This window comes from Equus caballus, chromosome 2 (genome assembly GCF_041296265.1).
Source record: "Equus caballus isolate H_3958 breed thoroughbred chromosome 2, TB-T2T, whole genome shotgun sequence".
NCBI classification, from domain to species: Eukaryota; Metazoa; Chordata; class Mammalia; order Perissodactyla; family Equidae; genus Equus; species Equus caballus.
In genome coordinates, this window is record NC_091685.1 from 69,378,145 (window position 1) to 69,404,587 (window position 26,443).

The window sequence follows — 26,443 nt, forward strand, 5'->3', positions numbered from 1 at the left end:
TGAATCATTGAAGACTAGAATTCAAAACTAACCCACTAAGCAGTTTTACAGAATTTTTGATTGCTATGAAGAAAATGACATTTTTGCTGCAAATGAAATTTCCAAAACTTCAATTAACCCGTATCATCTCAAGATGTATTCTCTGGTGAGGCATAGGAATAGTAAGCAATCAAACGATTTTACTGCCATTCTTCCTACAGATGTACAGTATAGTTAAGCAGAGCTTCTTCATGCAATAAAATATATTCCCAAATAGATGAATATCATTAGAAAAGTTTTCTTCCTTTCCACTCACACCAGCCAAGAAAGAGGAACTTTAGGTTTTCTGCAATATTAAAAATTCCCACGTTTAGAGCAAATGTGATTTATGAAGTCCTAATCTTAGGAAACATTTTATAATTTTATTCCCATCTTGTAAGCCAATTGTGTTTATTAGAATGGTAAAAACATTAAAAATTAAGTCAAATTTAATAGTACACTGTTACACAAGGTTTATATTTTTGTTATTGTTCATATATGATAAAATAGCTAGAGTTGCCAAGTAAGAATATTTATTTGTGTTACTTATAATTTCTGGTGTTTATGAAGTAACACAGGCACAGCCTGGAGAATATATCATACTGGTGAATAATAGAGGAGATCCTTTTCAGAAACAGATTTTATAGTTCTACTGTAATATTTCACCATTCATATGCACTTACAAGAACGTATTTTTCAGTGTTTGTCTTGAAGCTGAAAGTAGAAGTTGAGGCATTTTGCCAACGTGTCTAATTTATAACAGAAATGTAATGCAAATTTCTTATAGTTCCCCAAATGACACCAATAACTTCTCCTTCAGTCTCTTTTGCATTTAGCCAACATTTTATGAAATCACAACATAGACAAGACTTCATAATCACCTTTCAGATAGAATCAGAAAGAAACATCACAATAATCCTTTCTTTTTTAAGCCTGTAATGATTATGTAGGTAATAACAGAATCACATAAAATACTATTAACCGTGTCTTACCTCTATCACTGAAGTCATCCACTAGAATGATTTCTGCTATCAGACTCTCTGGGGTTCGGTTAATTATACTGTGTATGGTACGCAGGAGTGAAGTCCAACCTTCGTTATGAAATGGGATGATGATGCTGGTGTTTGGCAGCCTTTCCAGGTACATCTTGTGCTTACAACTGGAGATGATAGAGGAAGAAAAAAGCTATGTCAAATGCAAACCTTTAGTATATCTTTGACTACTCTTTACTCATTGTGTATCAGACAGCTGTGAAAACTAGACTTTGTCTGATACTTTCCCAATCAGAGCTCGTGCATCATAATAGTGACTCTACTCATTCATGGAATTCATTAATGATCTCTTTTCACATTCACTCGTAATGAAATAATTATTTACCCTCTTTTGCATCAGAGGCTCAAATACGAGGTAAGAAGTGTGTTGAAATATTGTGTTCTTGTTGAAGTACATTTCTCTTACTTTATCTAATAGTAATAAGGATAAGTTTTATGCATTAAAATTGTCTCCATTGAAGACGTGGTTAAGGTTTAGACGGGTTTCCTGGAAAGTTTTGGAAATTCAACTTCTATAATAATTATGCTTAATTAATCAATCTTGGTTGTGGTATGTTTCAATGGCTGGGCAGCATTTAAAGCTCTAGGGGGGGAAAATGACAGTCTTAGAATGAAACACATGAAGATTTAATCTTCAGTACTCATACACTGATACAACCACATAATAAGATTATGTTAAGATCCAAACCAAGGCAGTATTACATTTCTAATGGAAATTATAAAAAATCTCATGCTGCTTTTCTCATTGTAAAACAATATGAAATGCCAAAAAGGAAGTAGACTTTAACTTTTAGCTTAGTTAAAAGCAATTTACTACATGTAATTGCTATTTTTTGCATATTTATGATTTATGTAATTAATTTGTAAGCCACATGAGGGCAGGAACCCGGTCTCAAATCTCATTTAATTTCTAACTCAGCATTGACTGTAGTTGTCCAAGCTTTATTGAAGATGAAGAATTCATTATAAGTTTGTGAAATCGTTGAGTTACTTCAAAACTGAAAAAGGGTAAAATTTCAAACAATTAGCAAATTCAATGAATTTCCTGACACTCTGTTTCCAAGATAACCTGAAACAAAAAAGAGAGTAGAAATCTAGAAACAGACACAATTTCTCTTTAAACCATCTGATTTAATTCTATTTAAAAGATCTTCATCTTTTGCTGGGACACAGACTACTATTTAGTCTAGATGAGGAAACAAACCATATCATGATTTTGAAGTAAGCATAGATTCTACCAAGATGTATAAAAATGTACCAATATTCAAAACATTACTTAAAATATGTTTTTTTTTTCCCAGTCTTTTCGACACTTCATTTTACTATGATCTCAACAGGATGTATTAAATATTGCTGTGATCTAAAACAAGAGACAGTACCTGACAGCTTGGGAAAGTATGACACACGATAATTAAAGGCAAAAAATTAACTATTTAGGAGATGAAAGAAAATTAAATATTTTAGACAAATAATTTAAATATACAAAGATAAACATTTCCTTTTTTATCCTATCCCTTTATTATCAATCATTTAAACTCTGAATTTAATATTTGTAAATATTTATAAAACAAGTAGATTTTGATTACAATGGCAAGAGTTGGAAAATCCATCAATATGATACTATGAAACAGGCATTAAATGCTGGAAAAAACCTGAAGTTCATTTTAGACTACCATAAAATGATTAAAAAAAAAGGTAATGGATGAAACATCTGTCAGTGATTTCGAAGGAAGTGTAGAGAGACAGATGCTTTCAAATATAGTGCACAAATCTGGAAAAGTGCTAAAATAGTTCAATACACCTTGTCCTAATTATGTAAAACCATACATTCTTCCAAAGGAAGCCAAAGGCTCAAGATAAGTGTGCTTCTCTATATCAATATTCAGGAAAATTGCACCTACTTGTGCAAACCACCAGATTTAACAATGCTCTTGGAATGCAACTGATATTCCCAAGAAGGGAAATTATTTTTGAAATGTTAAGATGAGACATTGCATGTCACTTGCTTATTAATTTAAGTAAAAATTGCATTCAGAGTAATATCCTCTAAGCATTCAATAGGCTTACGACTTTAAAGTGATGTTTAATAGCTATATACCATCCACTCAGAAAAAAGGCAGACACTAGAGGATGTAAGAATGACCATATGCAAATAAGGCTTTCCCTTGCAAAAATGTTTTCAAAAATTTCCACCTATGTGAGCTCACATTATTACCACACACAAGTAAAAGGATCCCTTCTGCTTATTCATTCCTTCAAATCACAATCATTTACTACAGGTTTGATAGAAGCCGGGATCCAAATGGACGTAAAACGATGAGAAAAACCTGGTCCCCGACTTTAAGACATTTACAGTAAAATAGGAGATACAGAATGGCAAACAGACAGTTAAAATTTTAAAGTGAAATTGCTGGTGTAGAAGTTTAATAGGGTGCTATAGGAGTATTTAAGAGAGGCGCCTCAACCAATTTGGAAAGTGTTGAAGAAATTCAAGAAAGAGTTGAAGGTGTCCTGCAAAAGACAAGTTCAAGATATATTTAGGAATCAAATTGAAATGACATGATAAATGTCTGGGAGATGTGGTTAAGGAAGACTCCCATGTTTTGGACATGGGCAACTGATCTTATGAAATGCAGAATGATATAGGAGCTCAATGTGTGATGGGCCTATTTGAGGGCTGCAAGAGTTGAGCATGAAGATGAGCTCAATTTTGACCACATTAAGGTTCAAGTGACAAAATGATATCCAGTTGAACAGAGCAATCGTATATGCGATATACACATCTATCTGTCTATTTACATATGTATCTATGAGTTTGCATGTGTGTAACTCAAGGTAAAGACCTGCTTTATAAGGGGAACAGGCTTATGAGTTATAGACTCTAGCGGATGATGCTGGTGCACCGCCAATATCCCCTTAGCATTTGCCACCCCAGTATAAGCCAAGAGGATCCTACTATAAGTGTCTACAGATAGCCAACGGAATGCTTTCTCTCACCTCTGAACAGAGGCAGATTAGAAGTTCTGGAGGAAATTAACGCCCCAGGAGCAAGTATCAAACAATGAAGGATGGAAGTTGGAGAATGAACAGTCCTACTATGGGATACGCTGAAGTGTTTTCCATATTGTCTCCCAGAGTTTTCTAGAAATGTTGAGCCTCAGTTGCCCGCAGGGATAAGCATCATGACAACGCACATTTTACTGGCTACTTTTCCTTCCCTGTCTTACTTCTTCACTTCACCTCCCGAGGCATTTTCTGTGATTTCTCCTCAAAACTATTACAGTCAAATTTTTGTCTCAGGGTCTGCCTCTAGGGGAACCAGATCTTAGACATAGCCATATAAATTATATTGCACTTGGCGAGAACAGTCTCTTGAACACAAAGTAATTCTTTACTCTTTCTTTCAACTTTTTAATTATTACTGATGCTATGTTCAGAGTCTATGCCGATGAAATACAAATATGAAATATGAAATATGCCGTCTCTCAAATGACATATTGCTTTCTGCTTACAACTGGTTGTTCAGAATCAGTCGCACAGCTCAAGGACCCAGGAAGTGCAATCTTACATGGTATCAGGACTTTACACAGTGTACGTGTAAAAATGACCTTATCCTATTTAGTAGACTATTAGTAGTAAAGTTATCTTCTTTACGTAAATGTCAGTAATTTATTTTTTCGACCAGACCACATTGAAAACTCACGAATATCCTGTGCTGATAATTATTTCTGAAATATTGAAAAATCACATTTTATATATCAGACTATCTAGGTTCAAAGGATAGTTTTGTCACTTAGTACCTTTGTAACAATGAGCAAGTTATTGAACTTCTATAAGACTAGTTCTCTCTGGTGGGGCAATGGAGAGGTAAAAAGCAAGAACAAAAAGCCTTCTTCATAATGTGTTAATGAGAAGTCAATTAGATAGCCCATGGAAAGCACTTAGTACTCTACTAAGTCTGATAATAGCAATGGTTTGATAAATACTATCATTGTTGTTGCTGTTATTGTCGTTGTTTTAATTGTCATTATTTTATGTGTTAAGTCCTCTTTGGAAGGGAGATAGGGAACTGGGAGAGACAGGCACTGAAGGAGGGAAAGTGAGAGACAGTTAGATACAAAGATGAATAAATTACTGTTTCTTCCCTTAAGGATTCACAGACCAGTGGACAGATATATAAAATGATTAGACTCAAATGAGACAAGTGACATAATAGATGGCACACAAGCAATGAAAGCCAGAAGGAAGTATGACTAAGTTTGTCTGAACGAATTAGGGAACTCTTACAGATGAGTCTGTATGTTGAGAACAGATCATGTAGACTTTTGAAAACAACTCTGAGGAATTTGGACATTAGCCTGCAGTCAACATGAAGTATTCCACGTATTGTTAGCGATGAGTTAGATGGAATCATGTTTACGTATTCCTCTGGCAGCAGGGCAGATAATGCATTTAAGACAGTGAGGATTGGAGGCAGAAAGATTAGAGATCGGAATAGTTTTGGTAAAAAATAATGAGAGTGTTGATCTGATTTTTTACTCTAACGAAAACCAGCCTCTTTGTGACAGTGTTTAGTTTGATTGAATTGTATTTAATCTTTCCAGCACTTAACCTGCTCTAAAGAAAATTGAATTAATTCCCAAAGTCAGCCATTGGATTCACGAAGTTGTGGTCCAGATGACTGCTTCTCAGCATTACTAGAAACACTGAAGCATATCTGCAACCTGTGTATTTTAGGTTTGATCTCAAGTCAGGTTGAGAATGGAAATTTTTTAAATATGAAGACAGTGTAGCAATATGCAACTGTGCTGAAGAAGTAAGTAAAATAAAGTCAAACATAATTTATATGCTTATGGTTACAGATATGTAGCAAATTTACAAAGAGAAAATAGGGACAAATTAAAACATTGGTGGCCTTAAGTTTATAGGAATACAAATGAAAATGCCTGTAATTATTGCGCTTCATATTACTGCATTATTTTAAAATAAGTATTTGTATAAAATTAACTTAGAATTTAGGAATGCTTCAGAGAAGAACACATTTCTTTGTTAAGTAACAATTTCTCTAAATAGATGGGGAAAACATTCTTCAAATTTTAATTCCACCAGAGAGACAAAAGAAACAGTTTAAATTCTTTAAAAAGTTACTTGAGACAAATGACAAATCATAAAGGCATTTTAAAAGCTGACAAAAAAACAAATTGGTCTGTAAACATTCTGTCTGCTAAACCATTCAGAATATTGAAAATAAACTTCAGTGGCAAATTTCTCATACTCTTCTCTGTTGCCCTAAAATAGAATATACAAACATTTTCTGATATTCTCTATTGGCATTTGCTAAACTGAGATATTTAAAAATGTATTTAGTTTAACAGCACTGGTTATTTTAAACATACTTAACTGTCATTCCTTCATAGCTATGTTAATTTATCTTTATAATTTCATTGGTTTCACAAAGAAATAAGTTGTTCTTTCAACAATGGGAATAGGGCAAAAAATAAATTTAATTACAGATAGATGAAATAAGTACCAGAATTATTAGTGATTTTTTTTGTCTAAAAGAGATATTTTATTATTCATACAACAGTGTCAAAATTTATGCTGTGAGCACTTAGGTGAACTTTCATTTGAGGTTCTTAAGGCCTTCGTATTCTCCTTACCGTCACTTAAACATTCTTTCTCACCGCCTAAGCCTAAATATTTGGTTTTGGATACAATGTCAAGTCCCACGTTTTTAAAACTCAAACCCTTGGATTGCAAGATGTGAGTAAAATGTTTGGATGAAAGTATTTGTGTATTTCAATCCTTAGGTTATTCTGTTAGCTTATCTGAGGTGTGGCTTAATTTATTTTTCATAGTTTCTTTTCTATCTACTTATACTAAATATATCAGTCAGGATGTTATGTTGTGGTCACAAACAACTCCAACTCCCAATGACTCAAAACAGCAAATATTCTCTTTCTTGCTTTTGCTGCTTGTTCATCAGTGGTTGGCAGAAGGGTCTCTGCTTTTCGTAGGCAGTGCAAACAGCCAACATTCTGACCATGTTCAATCACTCTGCTGGAGGTAAACGAGAACGCTGATGGGTTTCAAGCTGGTAATTAAATGGTCCGTCTCTCCAATGACATATTGCTTTCTGCTTACAACTGGCTGCTCAGAATCAGTCGCACAGCTCAAGGACCCAGGAAGTGCAATCTTACATGGTCCAGAGGGAATATAATCAGAAATATTTGGTAAACAATTCTAATGAACACAGCCATTTTAGTCTTCTGCCTTCTTTCAAATAAAAAACGAAAAAGAAAAAAAGACAACTGCCTGTTAGCCTACATTTAATAGAAAAATTAAAGAGATCCAATTTCTTCACAGACAAAAAAATTATATCATTTAAGATCCCACATGTATAAGAGCATAGCTGCAACCACAGTTTTACAGCTGCAGCCACGTTTCAGAAATCATCAAGTTTAGTCCCTTGTTTAATTGGGAATTGAGTCTCAGAGTTTTAGAGAGCTAAACATAAATTATTTTACAATCAAATTGGCAAAACAGTGTACTGGGTGAAGAAGTGATACAATGATGAGACACTGATCTGATCTGAAGAGTTTTTGAAAAGTATTTATAACTCACACAGCTAGATAACACAGAGCAAAGAATTCAAATCTAACATTCTTCACTTCTGATTATATAATCTTTTGGAAACATCATCATACCATTGGCCTTTTAAAATATCTTTATTATAATTCAGTCAATTAAAATTATATAAATATTGTGATATTTTAAAGTGGGTTAGGCAACTGCTTTATTAGCTCAAAAATTTTTGTGAAATGTACAATCTATTCTCCGTATTTTTGAAAATAAACCATTCAAGAATATGTATGAATAAAAATCTATAACAAAAAGTTATGATAAATCATCATTTGACTACAGGCAGGCCCTAAAAAGGCATGGACCACTGGACCATCTGGATCACTAACACTACACTATTAGAAGAATAAAATAAGTATGCATAATTAAACTGTTAAAATAAGTGATACAAAGACAATTTTAAAAGCAGCCAGAGGAAAAAAATATAGAAAAGTCCAGAGGAATGCAGATAAGAATGACAGCAGGTTTCTTTTTTCACTATTCTTTTTTGATGAGGAATATTTTCCATGAGCTAATATCTGTGCCAATCTTCCTCTATTTTGGGATGTCACCACATGTGGTGATTTGGCATGGGGGATGTCACCACAGCGTGGCTTGATGAGCAGTGTGTAGGTCTGTGCCCAGGATCTGAACTCTTGAACCCTGGGCCACCGAAGTAGAGTGCACGAACCAAACCACTACACCACTGGGCCAGCTCCTGACAGTAAATTTCTTGTTAGAAATAATGTAAGACAGTGAGGTAGTGGGAGCAACATCTTTAAGTACAGAAAAGAAAAATTAAAAAAAATAAAACTAAAAGCAACCTAGTTTTCTTTAGTTAATGAAAATATATTTGAAAAATGAAGGCAAAATAAAAAATTATTCAGACATGCAAATATTGAATGTGCTCATTTATCAGAAGATCTGCACAAAAATAAATGTTACAGAAAGTCCTTCAGAAAATTATACCAAATGGAAATCTATATCTAGACAAAAAAATAAAAAGCAACAGAAAAGGTAATTGTGTGGCAAACAATAAAATAACTATTTTTTGTTACTTAAATCATTTATAAAGATAACTGATTAATGTGTAGCAAAAAAGATAGCAATGTATTTTGAGATTTATGACATAAATTGAAGCAAAATGTATGGAAACAATTAGCCTAAAGGCCAGAAGTGAAGAAATCGATGTACACTATTGTCAGGTTCTTATATTATAAAGGAAGCCATACAATATTACTTAAATGTACACCATGATAAGTTAATGTTATATTCCATGAAACCTAATGCAACCAGAAAAATTACACAACAAAGAGTTATGTCTGCTATACCTCCCTAAGAAGATTAAATGGAATGATTAAATATGTGAGTAGTCCAAAAGAAGGTAGAGACAGAGGAAGGGAGACAGACTAAAGGGTACAAATGGAAAAGCAATAGCAAAATGGTCTATTTGAGCTAACCATATCAATAATCACATTGAATGTAAATGGTCTAAACATATACATAAAAAGAAGAGATTGTCAATTCATCAGATTGCCGTCTGCTGCCTCCAACAAACTCATTTTTAATATAAAGATGCAAATAAGTTTAAAAGTAAATGTATAGAAGATTCTGCATGCTAACGCTAATAAAAAGAAAGCTATATTGGCTTTATTAATAGCCAGCAAAATAGTTTTCAAAGCAAAAAAATATTACCAGGATATAGAACTTCATTTCACAATAAAGAGATCAACTTATTAAGAGAACACAACAGCACAAAGTGTTTAAGCACCTAACAAGAGTTTCAAACATATGAAGCAAAAGTTGACAGAACTGTAAGGAGATAGAGGTAATTCCACAATTACAGTAAGAAATTTACTCTGAATTAATTTTACTTGTCTTTTTCCCCTTTTTCTTTTTCTTTTTTTTTGGTGAGGAAGATTGTCCCGGAGCTAACATTGTGCTAACCTCCTCTATTTTGTATGTGAGATGCCACCACAATATGGCCCAACGAGGGTGTGTAGGTCTGTGTCCAGGACCTGAACCCACAAACCCCAGGTGGCTGAAGCAGAGCATGTGAACTTAACCACTATGCCACTGGGCTGGCCTCGCCTTTTACACTTTATTAAGGTAATAGCTTAGATTACTGACTTGAGGACTTTTTTCTTTCTTTTTACAACCATTGATTGATAGGAGACTAGAATGATTTCATCCTAAGAATTACTATAAATATATCAAAATTTTATAAGTATTTATTTTTGTTCATTTCAAAATATTTTGAATATCCCTTGAAACTTCCTTTTGACATGTTGATTACTTAAAAATATGTTTTTAATTTCTAAGTGGTGATTGTCTTATTTTTCTGTAACTAAGTTTTGATATAATTGTTTTAAGGTCAGAGAATATACTTTGTAAGATTTCAGTCTTTTAATTTGTAATATTTGTTTTATGACCCAGGATATGGTGTATCTTGATGAATGTTTCTTGCATACTTGAGAAGAATATTATTCTGCTGTTGTTGAATGGAGTGTTTTCTTTGTTTTTGTTTTTCCTTGCTTCCCCTTTTCTGCATTCTTTCGTTTATTTATACATTTATTCATATTCCATTTCAATGTATCCATTGTGATTTTGATGATATCTTTGCATAATATTTTAGTGTTTGCTTTAGAGATTAAAAACACATACTTTATTTTTCCAGTGTATTTATAATTAATATTTTACCACTTCACTTTTAATATAGAAATCTTATTACTATATAGTCCCTTTACACTCTCTCTTTTAAGCTACAGTTGTCTTATATATCTACGTACATCGAAAATCACACCAGAAAATATATTTTTGCTTTCAACTGTTAAACATGTTTTAAAAAACTCAAGATCTCAGCATTATTTCAGTGCTATTTTGAATTCTCATGTCGTTCTGTACTCCATCTATTGCTATTTTTTTTTAGTATCCTCAATTAGCTTGGCCGTCCATCTGTCCGGATTTTGTAGTTGAGTTCAACGGGATGAGAGTGAAATGTGTTTATTCCATCTCGCCTAGAAATCGGAATGCTGTCGGTAGACTCTTACTTACCAGTGTAATATATTTCTTGGCTCTAGGGATATTCAGACTTTCTGTTTCATTTTGTGATGTTATCAGTTGGATTTTCAGGAAAATTTTATATTTTGTCTGTGTCAAACTGTTGGCATGATGATGTTTATAATATCCCTTCATTATGATTCAAATGTCTGTTGGAAGTTTAATGATATCCACTCTTTCATAACTGATAGTGGTAATTGGTGGTTTCTCTCTCTTTTGTTTTTCCTTAGAAATACTTACCAGAAATTTAGAAATTTTATTAATGCATTCAAAATACTAAATTTTGAACTTCTAATTTTTTCTCTTTTTGACAGTCGTTGATTTATTTTCTTTTTTATACTTATTTTACTTAGATGATTAATTTGAAAATTTTTCTTGCTTGATTTAAACATTTAAAGCTGTACATTTACCTGTAAGGGCTGCATTATATGTACAGCATGTAAAAAAGCTGTGGGATGTATTTTAATTATTATTGTATTTGAAAATTTTCTAGTTTCTCTAGGTTAACATTTGACCTGTGGGTTATTCATAAATGTGTTATTCAATTTCTAAATATTTGTATATTTTATGGATATATTTTTTATTGATTTTTAATTTAATTCAAGTTTGGTCAGAGAATATACTCAGTATTAATTCTATCAGTTGAAATTTAATGAGAGTTGTTTATGCAATAGTGCATGATCTATTTGGGTAAACATTTCACATGAAATTGAAAAAAAAGCTTATCATGCAATTATTAAATGTAGTGTTCAGTAAATGTAAATAAATATAAATTAAGACAACTTATGTATAATTTTGTTTAAATCTCCTGTATCCTAATTGAATCTTTTGTCTCTCTTTAAACAATTACTGAAAGAGGACTGTTAAAAGTCTCCAAAATCTTCATTTATTTAAAGCCACTCCTTCAAAAAGTAAAATTTCAGCTTAGTATTTAAAGTCACCAAGTTGAGAGGATTCAAAATTAAGTGAATTTATGTCTTACTTCTTCCTTTTAAAGTAATACTAAGAAAGGAAAGAAACATTTTCCATTATATGATTTTACTCATACATATTAATATTGATTAATATGTTTGTTGATAGGTTTGTTCAAGAAAGGTTAACATCTGCAACGATATTACCCATCGTACCTTTGCTGATGAAATAATCTAAAGAATGGAGTGAGAGTATGCGCTTAAAGATTCCTCAGTTATATTAACATATTTCAGATTAAAAAAGATACATATATATATATATACGTCATGTGAAACATATAAAACTTGGAACATTTTTCGTATAATGCTAAATGTGTTAAAATGTGATTCTGTAGTAATGATAATAAACAGGCAGGGAGTTATATTTTGAGCTCCCTTTAGGGCCCACATTCTAAATGGTTATGATTTTGTGCCATTTTATAATAATCCTGATAATTCTCTGAAATGGCAATAAAGAAAGAGAGAGCCGACTCAGAGGCAGTCGGTTTCATTAGGATGTATGTGGGAGGGAAACCAGTTCAAAATCCTACAATTTGTTTAACCTCATAGCTACAGCAAAAATGGCGTTTTTTTTGTACATCTGACCACCTTTTGATTCATTTACATGTGCTAGTGTCAGCACCTTGGACAGACCCCAAATTAATTAATTAAGTAAATAATTTATTGCCTCTTAGCTTATCACAAGCTTTATAAAATGGTTTTACTGATAGATGATAGTTCATTTTAGTTGAATTCTGCGAAGTCTTTTGAAAATAGATTTCCTAAACAAGATAATCAGGACAGCTAAATATAGTTAGTGAAACAATTTTTAAAAAAAATTTCTCAAAGGAACCACTTATGTTCAGAAAGAAGAGGAAATTTCTTTATTTTCTTTTAAATTTTTGTCACTGTAAGATTTCTTGCAAAACCATTTTGGTTCAGCTAACATTCTCTCAACCCCATTCTCAATAGTAGCAGAATAAAATGTCAACTTGGCATCTGGCTAGTGACAAGCATATTATAGAACATATCTGTGTAAGTCATTTCCAAGCACCAATTTACATAGTAATTGTTTTAATGTCAGCATATTCAATTTTCAATGGCTGGTTTCAGTCACACTGTTTTTCTGTTCTAATCTTGCCATGTCAGTTGGGTTTGATAAAGCAGCAATAACTGGTAATTTATTTTGCCTTTGACAGGCCGGAAAAATCAGTTTGGACTGCCACGTGTATGTGAGTATGTTTGAGTAAGTGTGGACGGTCATCATTATTTATTTATTTCATCACCTAATACATAGAAACTTATTTTTTAAATTAATATTTTATATGGTAATATGATTAACACTTTAATGTAGTGTGATATGTTGTCTGTAGCAATGAACAAAAGAGTTTGTTGTGTTCACCCAGCTGAGTGTGCACTGTGGCATTGTGGTAGAAAGGTAGTGAACACAGAGAGAAAAGCAAAAGAGGAACTCAGAGATAGGCAGGGTTAAGAATATGAAGGTCAATGTTGATATTTTCTAAGCTATTTTTTTGGGTATAAGAGGGAGTCTTTTAAGTATTTTAGACGGGGGGATGTAGGTTTTGCCATAGTTCTTAAGGCTCATGATTGCTCACTCTACTCAATGTATTGCACAGGAGCAAGAGGGAGTGTGTGAGGTCCAATTCTGAGGTTATTCTAGAATTCCAATGAAGAGATGATAGTGGATATAGTTGAGACTAGGGGAAGTGTATGCATTCGAGACACATGTTGTCACTACATTTCAGAGAGAATTAATAGGCCTTGGGGAATGAGATCAGCAAGGAGAGAGGAAATAGAATGAAGAAACTAGTGGTCAGCACTGAGCATCAGTGAGCTTTAATAGCCAGCTATCGGATGAAGAGGAACTACTAACGAGTTGAACGGAAGTTGAGGAAATCAGTATCTATATGGAACTTGGGGCTGATAGCTAGAAGGAAAAGTGAGTGAAGTGGTCATTTTACAGATGTGCCGGTATCAATGTTTTTTATTATACACGATTAAACTTAAGCCAGAATAATAAGCAAAACATAAAAATACATTAATAACTAAATTCTCCACTTCTGTAGAGATTGCCAAACAATTCTTTCCAGAGCAGGAATTCAAGATTTTTAAGAGAATTTTATTAGGAAATAAAATAGTGTTCATGGCATTGAGATACTTGAATCTCACACTTTGCAAATAGTAAACACATCAGTACATACCAGTTACAAAACCTAGAGATCAATACTTATTGCATTAACTCAGATGATAAAATCTATCAGAAGAATTAATTGCTTGATTTGGTAAAAATAAAGAAATAAAATAAAATTATTCGATTTGGAGAAAAATGAAAGTGATTTACTTTTTTAAACAGCTTTATTGAGATATAATTCACATACTATACAATTCATCTGTTGTACCATTAAAAGCGCATGATTCAATGGTTTTTAGTGTATTCATAGTCATGTGCAACCATCACCACAATGTATTTAAGAATACATTCATCAACTTAAAAAGAAATCCCATACTCTTAGTTATAACTCTCCTGCCCCTTCTCCCCTCACAGCCCTAAACTAACCTCTATCTACTTTCTTTCTTTTTTTTTTTTTTGAGGAAGATTAGCCCTGAGCTAACTGCTGCCGGTCCTCCTCTTTTTGCTGAGGAAGACTGGCCCTCAGCTAACATCTGTGCCCATCTTCCTCTACTTTATATATGGGACGCCTACCACAGCATGGCTTTTTGCCAAGTGGTGCCATGCCCGCACCTGGGATCCGAATTGGCGAACCCCTGGCCGCTGAGAAGCAGAACTTGCGAACTTAACTGCTCAGCCACCGGGCAGCCCCTCTATCTACTTTCTTTTTCAACAGACTTCTGTATTCTGGACATTTGTATAAATAGAATTGTATATTATACGGAATTTTGTGTCTGTTGTTTTCATTTAGCATAGTGTTTTCAAGGTTAATCCAAGATGCAGCATTTGTAAGTATTTTTATGCTTTTTATGACTGAATAATCTTCCATTGTCTGGATATAGCACATTTTGTTGATACGTTCATCCACCAGTGGACATTGGGTTGTTTCCATCTTTTGGCTATTATGAATAATGCTGCTAGAAACATTCATGTATAAGCTTTGTGTGGACATACGTTTTTATTTCTCTTGGATGTATACCTAGAAGTAGAATTGCTAGGTTGTGTGGTACTTTCTTTTTAGTTGTTTGAGGAACGGCCAGACTATCTTCCAAAAGATCCACGCCATTTTACATTCCCAACAGCAATGATGAGAATTCCAGTTTCTCCATGGCCTCGTTAACATTCATTACCTGACATTTTGGCTCTAGTTGTTGTAGCTGGTATGAAGTACTATCTCATTTTGCTTTTGATTTGTATTTTCTTGGTGACTAATGATGTTGAATATCTTTTCCTGAATTTATTGCCCATTTGTATATCTTCTTTGAAGAAATGACTATTCAGATCATTTGCCCATATTTTCACTGGGCTATTTATCTTTTTATTATTGAATTGTAAGACTTCTTTATATATCTTAGATACAACTTTCTTATCAGATACATGATTTGCAAATGTTTTCTCCAGTTCTGTGGGTTGTCATTTTGCCTTCCTGATGGTGTCCTTTGAAGCATAAAAGGTTTTAATTTTGGTGAAGTCTGATGTGTTTTTGCCTTTGTTGCTTGTGCTTTTGGTATTATGCCTAAGAAGACTTTGTTAAATCAAAGGTCATAAAAATTTACTTCCATGTTTTCTTCTTTTAGTACTTATTTTGAGATCTTTGATACATTTTGTGCTGATTTTTATGTATTCTGAGGTAAAGATCAAACATCATTTTTTACATATGGCTATCTACTTGTCCCAGTACCATATGTTTAAAGGGCTATGCTTTCCATCTTGAATGGTTTTGGCACCATTGTCAAAAAATCAATTGATCATGAATGTATAGAATTATTTCTGGACTCTCTATTATATTCTGTTGATCTATATATCTATCCATTTACCAGTACTACACTACCTTGGAGATTACTGTTACCTCGCGATAAATGTGAAACCAGGAAGTGTGTGTCTTCCTATTTTGTTGCTGTTCTTCAAGATTGTTTTGGCTCTTCTGGGTCCCTTGTAATTCCATATAAATTTGAGAATCAGCTTATCAATTTCTACAAAGAAGTCAGCTGGGATTCTGATCGAGTTTTCTTTGAATCTGTAGATCAGCTTGGAGTGTTTCACCACCCTAACAATATTGAAAATCTCCTGACCCACAAATATAGGATGTTTTTCCATTTCTTCAATTTCTTTCAACAGTGTCTTGTACTTTTCAAAGTATAAGTTTTACATTGCTTTTTTCAATTTATTCGTAAGAAATTTATTCATTTTGATTTAATGGTGAATGGAATTGTTCTCAATTTCATTTTCAGATAATTTACTGCAAGTGTATAAAAACAAAATGATTTTTGCATATTTATCTTATACCTTGCCTCCTTGCTGAAATTGATTATTAGTTCTAATAGTTTTTTAGAGAATTCCTTGGGGTTTTCTATATGTAAAATTATGTCGTTTGCCAATAGAGACAGTTTTAATTCTTCCTCTGCAATTTAGATGCCTTTTATTTCTTTTGCCTCCCTAATTGCCTGAGCTAGAATCTACAGTTCAATGCTGAATAGCAGTGCTGAGAGTAGACGTCCTATTTACCTCACGATCTTAGGGGAAATGCAACCAGTCTTTCACTATTAAACATGATGTTAGCTGTTCAAAATGGCAAATTTTCGTACTTTTTTAAATAAATAAACTAAATGTTCATCTCTACCTCTTTTTTCAGTAAGCTTCTGTGGGTGGGAATAAAATGAAGAAAGAGCACATTCAGAATTCCTGTTGTTAGATTAATCTTACAGAACAAGGTGCGTAATTACATCAAATTTCCATTTTCTTCTCTTTCCGGAATTAAATTTGTGAATCTATTTCTCAAACTTATGCTAACTTTCAGTTTTATTTGTTTGATCCTTATCATATTCTAAGGTTACAAAGGATATACTTTGAAATTCAATGGACATAATTTTGAAGCAGCTGTAAGTTTATTTTTAGAAGGTTTTTCTTTTGTCATTTCTTTTTTCACCTTGCATAACTTTCACATCACCACTCTTAGACCTCAGTGCTCTTGTGCTCATCCTCAATCCACCTTTCAAAGACTCTGCTTCGTGATCTCTGAGTCACTCCAAAGGATAAATGTTTGACAACTCTTGAACAGTTATGTGTCCTAGAATGATTTTCATTTCAACAGGGACATATCTTTTAGTTACAGTGATAAAAACTCTTTCTTATCTCTCAGACTTTCTTCAATAAGTGAAATATGTGTGTAAGTTTTTAGTTTTGTTTTTTTAAATGACTCTTAGAAACATAGTACTGTATCAATGTCTATACTCATTTACATAAACTGGCTCACAAAAATATTGGAGTACTCACCTGACCAATGGTTTTGAAGGAGTATTTCCTATCTGATGTTCCTGATCATCCCTTCCCCAATCTGCTGCTCGTGATTTAACTACTTTTCTTTTTTTCAGTAAATCTAAATAAGATATATCCTAGGCTGGAAGAGCATTGGATTCAAAGGATGCATTTCCCACCTCCTTCTGTGGCAATATTCACACTTGATTGGAGTGCTGGAACAGTGATTTTAGCTTAATTTGCTTCAGCATTCATTTGTAAACTTGTTGAAAGAAGGTGCTTAATCAACTTCACAAGTAAATCATAATAAAAACATAAAAGAAGCCAGTGCCTCTCAAAAAGTTTTACATAGCTTTTGAAATTGAGAAGTAAAAGAATTTTATCCTTGCATGTTTTTGGATGGTTAAACTCAGACATTTCTATGGGTGAGTTCTAGTATTCAATAGACAAGAGTCAAAACAGTTAAATCACACTTTCTTGGACACATATAATTAGTTTTCCTAAGAAATTGACTCACAAAATTTCTTTTTACGATTTAAATTTTAGAATTGTAGTTCACTAGATCTCCTTATTTTTATATCTTCATGATATAACTGGAAAAGAAGGGAACCAGGATTATTGTCATCAGAACGAAAAGAAATAACTGAATAGATCATGCTACAGCTGATTTGGTAAACCCGGTTTCAACTTTAATAATCTTAATACATGGTGAGAGGCATGAAGAAAGTTAGAATTCCCACTTAATGAAGTGGGTAAATAGAAATTCAAAACGACAAATTGACTTATGCAGCACTACAGTGCAAGCCATGGATGTCAACTTTTCCAGAACTATTATTCAACATAATTTCTAGAAGGCAGGAATGTTTAGACTGTAAGGCACTAAAAAATTTTAAAAAATGAGAAATTTCTCAAAAAATTGGGAAGCTGATGTTTCTCCTCAAATGCAAAGCGGATATTACGCACTATTCATTTAGGAAGGAGTCTTCCCTTTCCTCTCGATAGATGTTCCTATGTAGAGGGACAACAATTAGATTAATACTCCTAGTCTCTCTCCATCTTCTCATGCATTCTTTCCAGGAGAAAGTAAGACACACAATTGATGAGTTTGAGTTATGGAGCTTCCCACGCTTGGCTCAGCTCCTCCTTCATTTTTCTGCTTTGGGATCTGCTTGTCTTCAGAGAGCAGACAACTAACTGTCCTCCATGCCTTACGTTATATAATCATCCCTGTGTTGTCCAGCAATGTCTATGAAGGCTAGATGCACCTCGTTCTGGAGTTCAGTATTGGGAATCACACGTGGCCCACATCCAAACTATGTCCACCAATATAATCTTATCAATAAAAAGAGTAATATTTTAATTCCAAACCATTTCTGGGACTATCTCTCATTTGGCCCTGAAATTGTACAGGGAGCAAAGTTGTGATGTATTAATCTGACATGACTGCAACACTGCTGGAAGCAATTATATAATCCAAGAGGCTGTAAAACGCTCCTCCTATATTTTCTCAAGAGATATCATAGACTTTTCTCTCAATCTTCAATATCTTATTTATTGTCAAAGTTGTGAAGCTAAAAACTATCCTTATCTTGGAAATATAATGAAATGTAAGGAAAAAGCTAAGTGAAAAGGAAAATCCACAATTCAGAGTAGAGTTATTTTAATTGAAAAATATGCCAGCTACTCACTTACCTTCTAAATGCATCTTAATGTTAACATGCATGAGTATATATCTGTGTAAATGTGTATTCTATTACAGCAAAAAAAATGAACCCGTATCAATGATGCATTTACCTGAATCCTCTGCAAAGCATACTTCAGCTCTCCTATTATACATGACTCATATGTCCTAATCTCATGCATTTCTTCTTTTCATAGATGCAACTTCAACTTACACGTGAATTGTACCATTTTGGGGGAGTATTTGTGGTAACTGCTGATGAATTTGTTTTTATTTGGGAGTAATACTTGCTCAAATATTTTTCAATCTCATCTTGCTAACAATATATTCATTCATAAGTTTATCAGTTTCTTTTCTATGCAGGCCATCCATCCTTCCATGGTTTTCTATTTCCATATTTTATATGTATTCTGTATTCTACATATATGTTTCATATTTCCTATTTTGAACTGGAAGTCAAAATAAGATGTCCTATAGCATACAAAGATCTGGCATCCAAAACGGGTAACTGAATACAAAGAAAATGCACAATCAATATGCAGGTGGGGAAAAATTGAAGTGTGGTAAAATGAAGCCAGGCCAGCAAGATATCCACTGACTGGACATTTTTCATGCAGAAGCTTCCTGAGTAAAATTCTTATCAACACTGCATTAAATAAAATATAAAGATAATATGTTCTAAGGACAGTTCTCAGGTTATACCCAGGTACTATGGATTCGGACACAATTAGGCAACAACTGAAGAAGGGAGTATTTAAAGTACACAGATATGTCTTCAAAAAAGTAAAACATAAATGAAAAAGCTTGGAAATTATTCTTAGGATATAAGCAAGAATGATTAAATTATTCCACATATGTCAATTGACTTTCCTTTATCTATGGCTCCTACTTAATGGGAATCTATTACTGACTCCACAAAATAATAAAGCCAAAAGAAAGCAGTTCATTTTTATGCTAGTGAAGAAGAAGGGAGTAGGACAAGTAAAAGAAACATGCTTTCTGAGTTGAGATTTCTGAAATAATTCCTGTTCTGAAAATTCTTCACAGTGAACTAAAATGTGCACTAAGCACATCAAAACACCTAGAACCATGACTTTTTTTTGACTACGTGTGAGAATATGAATGGGTAGAGAGCACTTGCATACTCAGAGAGAGTGATCAGAAGAGACTACAGAAGAGTGGAGGAAGAACTATGCTTCTGTGTTTTGTAATAAAGATCGAGTTAAGCAAAATTGCAAGACAGTATTCCCCAATATTTTCCATAACAAAATCTCAGAGCAAAGAAATATAAACTCTTCTCTCCTATCATTCTGAGCCTGTAGTTTGAATTAGCTGACTGCAAATGCAAGGTTTCTTAGAACTCTTATGTCTGATTATCAAAGTCACACCAATTTTGCATTCTCTTCTATAGATTCTGTCAAAATAAACAAGTTATGGTCAATGATCTGCAGCCTAGTTCAACTGAAAACACTGGAGTGTGTGTCGAGTTGCTTTTATAATTTCAAGAACCACTTACACAGAGCTTCATACTCTTGTAGTTACCTGTGCGTGCATTTTGAGAAGCACAAATGAGGTCAAAAGCACAGGACTTTTAAACAGTGGGATCCTTGTAAGACTTTCTTGGGCTCTTGGTTCCCCTCAGGTAGGACCTCAACAACATCAGAGGCAACAATGGATCTCCGTTCCTGCAACTCTGAGAGTCAGATACTGGACCAACCAGGGTAATCTACCATTCCTGGTTGTCTCACACTTAGCACTTTGCTGTCATGCGCCTCCAACCCTTGTTAAGGTTTTGTCATTTTTGGTATCATTTTACTATGCAACTGTTTGTCTTATTAGTTATCAAGCCTCAGTAAACAAGTAAGAACATGATCACAGACCATATTTTAGCCACATTTTTCTTTCCTAACATTTAAAATAATGCCCTCTGAGTCTGTAAACTCAGTAACTCCAATAAAAATTTCAAAATATTTTTCTTTCCATTTTTCCATTTTCTTTTCCATTATTGCCTAAGAACATCTTTTTTCAAAAGGAGGTAGTTACTCTAAAAATACACTGTCTGAGAAGAATGGGAATATCAGCCTTCTTTTGACTTCAGTGAGTTTCTACACCATTTCCATCTGTAATTATTTCCGCTTGAATACACATTAAAAGATTGGAAGTGTGGGGGTGGGGGAGGAGGTGGATGGAAATGATTCTCTGAGCACATTTATTATGCCAACAGTGCAATTTAATGCATCTTTGATGGTGTGCAATTAGGTATTAAAATTTCTCATAACTAAAAATGTTCTCGGTCAGTGGGAATTACTGTAGATAATTTCAGGTAACTTGGGAATAATTTGGCTAGCTAGAAGGCCTAGACCAATACATAAAGCATTCAGTTTAGGGAAAAATTGATTTGTTCTTCACATTAATCCTCTGCTTAACTATATTGGGAAATGCAAATTCACATAAAAGCTGAGGAGGAAGCAATAATTCTTTTATATTTTAAAATAACGTTATAAATACACAATATGGCAACTAAAGAATGGTCCCCCAAACTGCAATTTACTGACTTTTTTCCTAAAGGGTTAATTATTTTTGCACAAAATTAAGAGTTTTATTTACTGTACATTACTGGTTTAATTTAGATTCCTAGTCCTAATTTCAACAGTTGCCCTTATTTTATTTTCTTTCTCTCACACAATTGTTTCCAAAGGGAGATTGAGGTAGGGGGGAGCGGTGAACATATTAGTATAGTTGGATAGATTATCAAATATCCATGACAATTCCACAACTTTAAATTCTGATCACATTCTCTGTTCTTGACATACTTTGTGCATTGCATATGCTAACAAGCAGACCATAACAAACTAGAAAAAAGTACATGAGGCAATGTTAGGAGTAGATAGAGGTGGACATAGAGAAGATGAATTGCAGGTAAATATATGCAATATTATCCTGATTTCCATTTATACTATACTATGTGGGTATGATTCAGTAAAAACTGAACTCACTGGTAATTGACAAGCCACAAGCAATTCATGAAGTGTCAGAACTTGAGCAACCAACCATTGCCTTTGGATTATGGCTGCATTCATTTCAGGCATTCTTTATGGAAGATGTAAAAACAAGGGCACTGAATATGGCTGGTGTGAGAATGAGGTCGATAGAAGGTATAAATATATATGTAGACAGTTCTGACAGCACTAACCCTCAGAAAAAAATGTTTGCTTCACAAACTACACGATCAAAAGTAAAAGCATGGATATGAAAAGATTTCATTTTAAATGGAGATGATACAGTCAACTCAATAACGAAAATGTGTATTAAGTTTTAGAGAGTTGGTAGCTATTCTTTTGGAATTTTTAAAGTTATTCTAATTTAAATCAAACATATGTAAGATTATGAAATATAAAAGGTTCTAATGAAATTATTAGAACAAAATTTTTAGTTATGTGTCTCACTGTGATACACATTAAACATAATAAAACAAAACAGACAAACAAAAGAAAACCGCACTGCACAAGGAGCTTGCGGGTACTCACTTAGCATGGCGAATATCTGGCAGGGACCTCTCTAGAGCAATATTGTTGCTGACAAAAATGTTGAAACCATTTTCCCTATAAGCTGAGTCATCGTGGTCCTCTTCAGTGAGGGGGTAAGGTTTCCCATGTTCACCTTTCCCTGGCAGGAGAAAAAAATGGGATTACCAACTGTATTAAAACCAGTTCATCTGGTAGATAATAAGTCTTGAAGATCTTTCTCTTTAGTTACCTGTTACTATACTCCACAGAAAACTTACTGGTAAGACTTTATTATATCATATTATTTTATTTTATTTAAGATTCATGATAAAAAGCAAACAACATAGAAGTAGACAGTGTAATCTCACCTTCCAGAAAGAACCATTATTAAGATTTTAGGTCTGTGTTTCCTAGTATTTGTATGCAGGTTTTAATACACATAGTGTTTTATAATATGATTTTATCCTACATAATAGTATAAACAGCCATCTTTTCATTTGCATCCAACAGTTGATACTATTTCATTGAATCCCAATTTACACCATTCTACTGAAGATATACTTTTATTTCTAATTTTCCCTATTATAAACAATGTTGAAATGAACATCTTTGCTTATATATTCCTAGTTATGTATTTTTGGAAGTGGGAGGATAATTCCTACAAATGGAAATGCTAGAACATCTTTAGAGTAAGTATGATAGTTTTCATACATCCTCAGAACCATTGGATAATATGTTAAAATTTACTGGGGAAATATATGTTACTCATACTTTAATTTGCCTTCTCTTGATTACTAATGAAATTAACAACTTCATATATATTTATCATTTGTATTTTATATCTTGTGGAGTGATGGTTCAGAGTTTTTAACAAAAAGAATTTGTATTTTTTTTCCAAAAATTTGCAAGGCATGCCCCAGTGGCCTAGTGGTTAAGTTTGGTGCACTCTGATTTGGTGGCCTGGGTTTGGTGCCCAGATGCACACCTACACCACTTGTCTGTCAGCAGCCATGCTCTGGCAGCAGCTCACATACAAAATAGAGGAAAATTGGCAATAGATGTTACCTCAGGATGAATTTTCCTCAGCAAAAATGAGGAAGATTGGCAGTAGATGTTAGTTCAGGGCAAGTCTTCTTCAGCAAAAAAATAATATATATATATATATATATTATATAGACTATGTTTATTAAAGCTTTGTTAATTACATATGTTGTAACTATTTTTTAAGTTTATTTTATTTAGATCTAATTTAAGACATCTAGTTTCCAGTTATGCATGCAAGGAGTTTGGAAATTGTCACTCCCTCCTAACAACAAGTAAAAAACTGAACAGACTCAAAAATCAACAACTCTGCCTAGATTTGTAAGAGGGAAAATTACACAGAGCAAACTGCTGTCCCCAAGATTGGAGAGACAGACAGGCGAATATAGGGAGTTGAGGCTTACCAGAGCAAAGACTCACAAGTGGCAATCACCTGGGAACCAGTCCCGGGATAGGGAAACCTGAATGGGATTTGACAAATGGCTGGAAGCTCAGTACAGACAAGCCCAAGAGTTAAAAACTCTGGGTGTCCCCAGTCAAAGGGACGTTCCAGTAATTTTGTGAGATTTACCTTCAGGAGCTCAATCGGTTTCTCAGAGGAAATAATGGAGAAAAATCCTCTCGTGCTTCCAGCAGGGAGAGGAGAAAGGAACCATTTTCAAATACGTCAGAGCATACTGTTCTTTTTAACAAGATTTCAGGGGAAACTAGTTAACCAGATCCTCACCTGCTGGAATGTTGTCAGAGCCTAACTGACCTGATATCCAACTCCAGCCCACTCTAGCCATCCTGTCCAACCAAATAAGGGAGAAATAAAACCTCAGAAAGTGTTGTGAAGTTCATAGTCCAGAGGTCTAGGCTCACTGAAAGATGGAGACCTAATCGTAAGACTGTGGAACACTTCTCCCCTGATGCCTCAGCACCGTATTATGAAAGGCCTATTTACAGCAGTTCGTTTTACCCAGTACATTGTGTCCAGTTATCAATAAAAAATTACAAGGCATAGCAAAAGGCAAAAACACTATTTGAAGAGACAGAGAGCAAGCATAAGAACCAGACATGTCAAGGATGTTGGAATTATCAGACAGGGAATTTAAAAGAACTATGATTAGGGGCTGGCCCCATGGTGCAGTGGTTAAGTTTGCACATTCCACTTTGGAGGCCCAGGTTTGTAAGTTCAGACCTATGCCACTTGTCAGCTGTGCTGTGACGGCAACCCACATATAAAGTGGAGAAAGATCAGCATAGGTGTTAGCTCAGAGCTAATCTTCCTCAGTAAAACAAAACAGAACACAAAAGCTATGATTAATATGCTAAGTGTTCTCATGGATAAAGTAAACAGCATGAAAGAACAGATGGGCATTGTAAACAAGAGAGATGGAAATTCTAAGAAGGAATAAAAAATAAATGTCATCAATAAAAAATGTTGTAACAAAAACGAAGAATGCCTTTAATGGGTTTACTAGTAGACTAGACACAGCTGAGGAAAGAATCTCTGAGCTTGAGGATATGTTAATAGAAGCCTCCAAAACCAAAAAGAAAACAGAACAAAGACCGAAAAAAGCAGAACGGAACATCCAAGGACCATAGGACAACTACTGTAGAGAATCAGAATTGGTCACGCCAAAATGTGTCTCTTTGGCTTTATCATTTTTAGGAACAAAAGACTTTGAAAGAAACTTTGACCTTCCCCCTAACTGCCCAAAAGAATTTTAGATAGAAGGCCTCTTCCAGGTAAGAGCTAATACTGTAAGATAACTATAGTATAATGTAAAATATGTGTAACAGACAAAAAGTCACCAGAAAGCTCATTTTTATCAAATTTCTGTCTCTTGGGTCACATTGTGTATAGATGGCCCAATAAAACTTATTTATCAAACATTTGCATTTCCATTTCTGTGTAAATTGCCTTGCTCCCCTTTGAAGCCCCAAACCACTACCCCCAACATCCTCCTTTGTCTTTAGCTGAAGATGGTCCTAAGGTGGTGGCTTTGGCCATTATGGTGAGTTACTCACTTTTCCTGGGTTTCTCCCATGTATACATGTTATTAAACTTTACTGTATCTTCTCCTGTTATTCTGTCTCATGTTAATTTAATTCTTAGACCAGCTGGAAGGACCTAGAGGGTAGAGGAATTGTTTTCCTCCCCTACACTACAAAAGGTGTAACATACACATATGGGAATAACAGAACACATAATGGGAATGGGAAGAAAGAGAGAAAGGAACAGAAATATTGGAAACAACAGTGACTGAGAATTTCCTCAAATTAATGTCATATCAAACCACAGATCCAAGAAACTTAGGGAACACCGTGCAGGATAAATACCCTCCAAAAGCCCCCAAACCTGCACTTAGGCATATTATTTTCAAATTACAGAAAATCAAAGATAAAGAAAAAATCCTGAAATAAACCAGAGGAAAAGACAGCCTACCTATGGAGGAATAAAGATAAGAATTACGTCTAACCTCTTAAAACCATACAAACAAGATGAGATGAAGTGAAGTATTTAATGACTTAAGATAAAAAACCCACCAACCTAGAATTCTGTACCCTGTGAAATTTTCCTTCAAAAGTAAAGGAGAAATAAAGACTTTCTCAGAAAACAAAAATTGAGGGAATTCGTTGCCTCTAGACCTGCCTTACAAGACATGTTAAAAGAAGTTCTTTAGAGAGAAGGACAATGATATACGTCAGAAACTTGGATCTACATAAAGAAAGAAAAAGCATCAAAGAAGGAATGAGGGAAGGTAAAATAAAAACTAAAACTTTTTATTTTTCTTATTTCTTATAAGCTTGTTCAAAACATACCAACAGTGTATTAAACTGTGTATGCTTATGTATATATATCATATATATATATATATAAGTACATTTATGTGTATTATATAAAAGTGAAATGAATGGCAACAATAATACAAGGGATGGGAAGAAGGAATTAGGACTAGTTTGTTATTATAAGTTACTCACACTATCTGTGAAGTGGTGTAATGTTATTTGAAAGTGGACTTGGATAAGTGGTAAATGTATATTGCAAATTCTAAGGCAACCCCTAAAAAAATTTAAAA

General features: G+C 33.8%; 1 protein-coding gene across 1 annotated transcript in view; it reads right to left on the minus strand.

The window, feature by feature from the left end:
- Positions 1-26,443, minus strand: part of GALNTL6 (polypeptide N-acetylgalactosaminyltransferase like 6) — a 1,097,978-nt gene that overhangs the window by 626,936 nt on the left and 444,599 nt on the right. The window contains exons 4-5 of the mRNA XM_070257090.1: positions 22,356-22,494; positions 1,011-1,177 (exon numbers count right to left, since the gene is read on the minus strand). Of these exons, the coding sequence (XP_070113191.1) occupies positions 1,011-1,177; positions 22,356-22,494 (306 nt within the window). The remainder of the gene's footprint in view (positions 1-1,010; positions 1,178-22,355; positions 22,495-26,443) is intronic.